General features: G+C 44.2%; 1 protein-coding gene across 1 annotated transcript; it reads right to left on the reverse strand.

The window, feature by feature from the left end:
* Positions 1-246: 246 nt before the first annotated feature.
* LOC131032533 (cytochrome P450 71AU50-like) lies at positions 247-2,001 on the reverse strand. The gene is made up of 2 exons (XM_059211409.1): positions 1,028-2,001; positions 247-899 (listed from the first exon to the last, which is right to left on the reverse strand). Exons 1-2 carry the CDS (start codon positions 1,961-1,963, stop codon positions 288-290), a joined length of 1,548 nt encoding a protein of 515 aa, XP_059067392.1. The 5' UTR covers positions 1,964-2,001; the 3' UTR covers positions 247-287.
* Positions 2,002-2,291: the final 290 nt, after the last annotated feature.

The following is a 2,291-nucleotide window of genomic DNA, read 5'->3' on the forward strand; positions in this document are numbered from 1 at the left end:
TAATATTTCAATTCTACTTTTAAAAACAAATAAAAATCAACATCCGCCATTTATTTATGTTATCTTCAAAATAATGTGAATGCCAATTCATAGCTCTTCAAGTACATTAAATAAATTAATTTTAATCACATTTATCTAATTTATTATTGATATTAATATTCAGTACTGGAAAGGACTTAAGTATTCGCCAACTACTAGATGGCAGTGATAACCTATATTCCCAGTTAGAGTGGTGGGATGGTTTTTATTGTCTATATTAATAGTTTATCTCTCAACTCTATCCAAGGCTATGGTGGCCCTTCAGTGGCGAGCCTCCAGGAGGGAAGAGCAGAAAGAGGAAACTTTTTAGGTAAGCTCAAACCAAACTCTTCTTCCCTATTCACCTCACCCTCCACACTCCAATCAAAGCAATGTATGAGCTGAGCCACAGCCAAGTGAACAACGGAACTCCCCATGGACATTCCGGGGCATCCCCTCCTCCCTGCTCCGAATGGCAACAATTCAAAGTGTTGGCCTTTCAGATCTATGCTTGACCCAATAAATCTTTCAGGCTTGAATTCTAAAGGATCTTTCCAAATACAATCATCCCTTCCCATTGCCCAAACATTCACAAGCAACCTTGTTTTTGGTGGAACGTAATATCCTCCCACATTGCAACCCTCAGTGGATTCGTGTGGCACCATAAAGGCCCCTACTGGATGTAATCGAAATGTTTCCTTCATCACACACCGCAAGTAATCTAAGTTTACAAGATCACTCTCCCTTACAATGCGATCTCTCCCAACCTGCAATTCAATCTCTTGTTGCGCCCTTGCCATTACTTTAGGGTTTCTCAGCAGCTCAGTCATCGCCCATTCTATAGTTATAAGAGATGTGTCTACTCCAGCAAGTAGCATATCCTGCGAAAGCATTGAACTCGTTGGTTAGTGAGATCGTAGCAGAAAATTGTAATTTCACAATTTGACTAGAGAAAAAGAACAAATCCTAACATTGAACTAGCAATGGCAATTATTGAAACTGAACCGACCAAGATGATTGCTTTGATTGAAAGGCGAGAGACTTGAATCTCGGAACTTTCGCTCTCACCCATGTCCAGCATCACGTCCAAAAGGTCCGGATTGTCCGACCTTTTACTCCTCCTCCTCCTCAGCTCAACGCGCTCATCGATCAGCTTCTCGGCAAACGCATCGTATGCTTTATGAACGGCCTTCATACGGCGGCGGTAGCCTTGCAAATCAAGAAAGGAAAGAGAGGGAATGTAGTCCCCCACAATAATTACTCCCAACAGATGCATAATTTCAGTCATTATCTCTAAAAACGAATCGCCTCCGCTCAGTTCGGAGTATCTTCTGCCTGCAAACATTCTGCAGATAGTGTTGAGTGAGAGGGTGGAGATGAGATTCCGCAGTTCGACGGAACGCATGCCCTTCTCACTTCCTTCCCACACAGATCTCACCATGGCTGTCGCCTCTTCTTCTCTTACCCACCTGAATGACTCCGTTCTCTTGGTCGTCAGTAATTCCATCGTGCACAACTTTCTCATCTGCCGCCAGTATTCTCCATAGGGGGCCAGCGCCACGTCTCTGCGCTCGTAGCCCAGGTACTTGGCCCCCGATGTAGCTGGTCTGCTGGCGAAGATCAAATCATGGGTTTTAAGAAACTCTTTGGCCATGGCAGGAGAAGAGGCCACAACCGTGGGTACCGAGCCCAGGCGTAGAAACATAATGGGTCCGTACTTTTTTCCGAGCTGAGTCACGGACTTGGGAGGAAAGGTTCCCAAGAGATGGAGATTGCCTACTAGTGGCCATGGCCGTGGCCCTGGTGGCAATCCCAACTTTCCTTTGTTTCTCTTGCTTGCTGTCAGAAATCTGTATATTATCCAGAGGAAGATGAGCGAAAAACCCAGCTCCACTGCAGGGAAATTGAGCCATGCCATGTTTCGTTTGGATAGCCCGGCTTGCATATCTTTGATATCAACTTATCAGTATTTAAAGCAACTTGCCGGCCAAAAGTCGGGCACGTTCTTGGACTAAATTCTGCTCATTGAAGACTAACTTTCCTGCTCAATGCTGCACCAGATTCAATTTCCTACGGGCCGGCTTAACCGGCACACTCTAAGCATTCACTTAGGTGGCCAGGCCCACAAGCCTCAATTGCTGATGCTGAATTATCAGAAATCTAATAAAAAAGACAACAAAATAATAACAATGATCACATAAGATGCATAACATCTTTATGTGCTGTGTGTTGAGTTCTTTATCTCACATACATTGAGAGAAACAAAGCAAAAG

This window comes from Cryptomeria japonica, chromosome 9 (genome assembly GCF_030272615.1).
Source record: "Cryptomeria japonica chromosome 9, Sugi_1.0, whole genome shotgun sequence".
In the NCBI taxonomy this organism is placed as follows: Eukaryota; Viridiplantae; Streptophyta; class Pinopsida; order Cupressales; family Cupressaceae; genus Cryptomeria; species Cryptomeria japonica.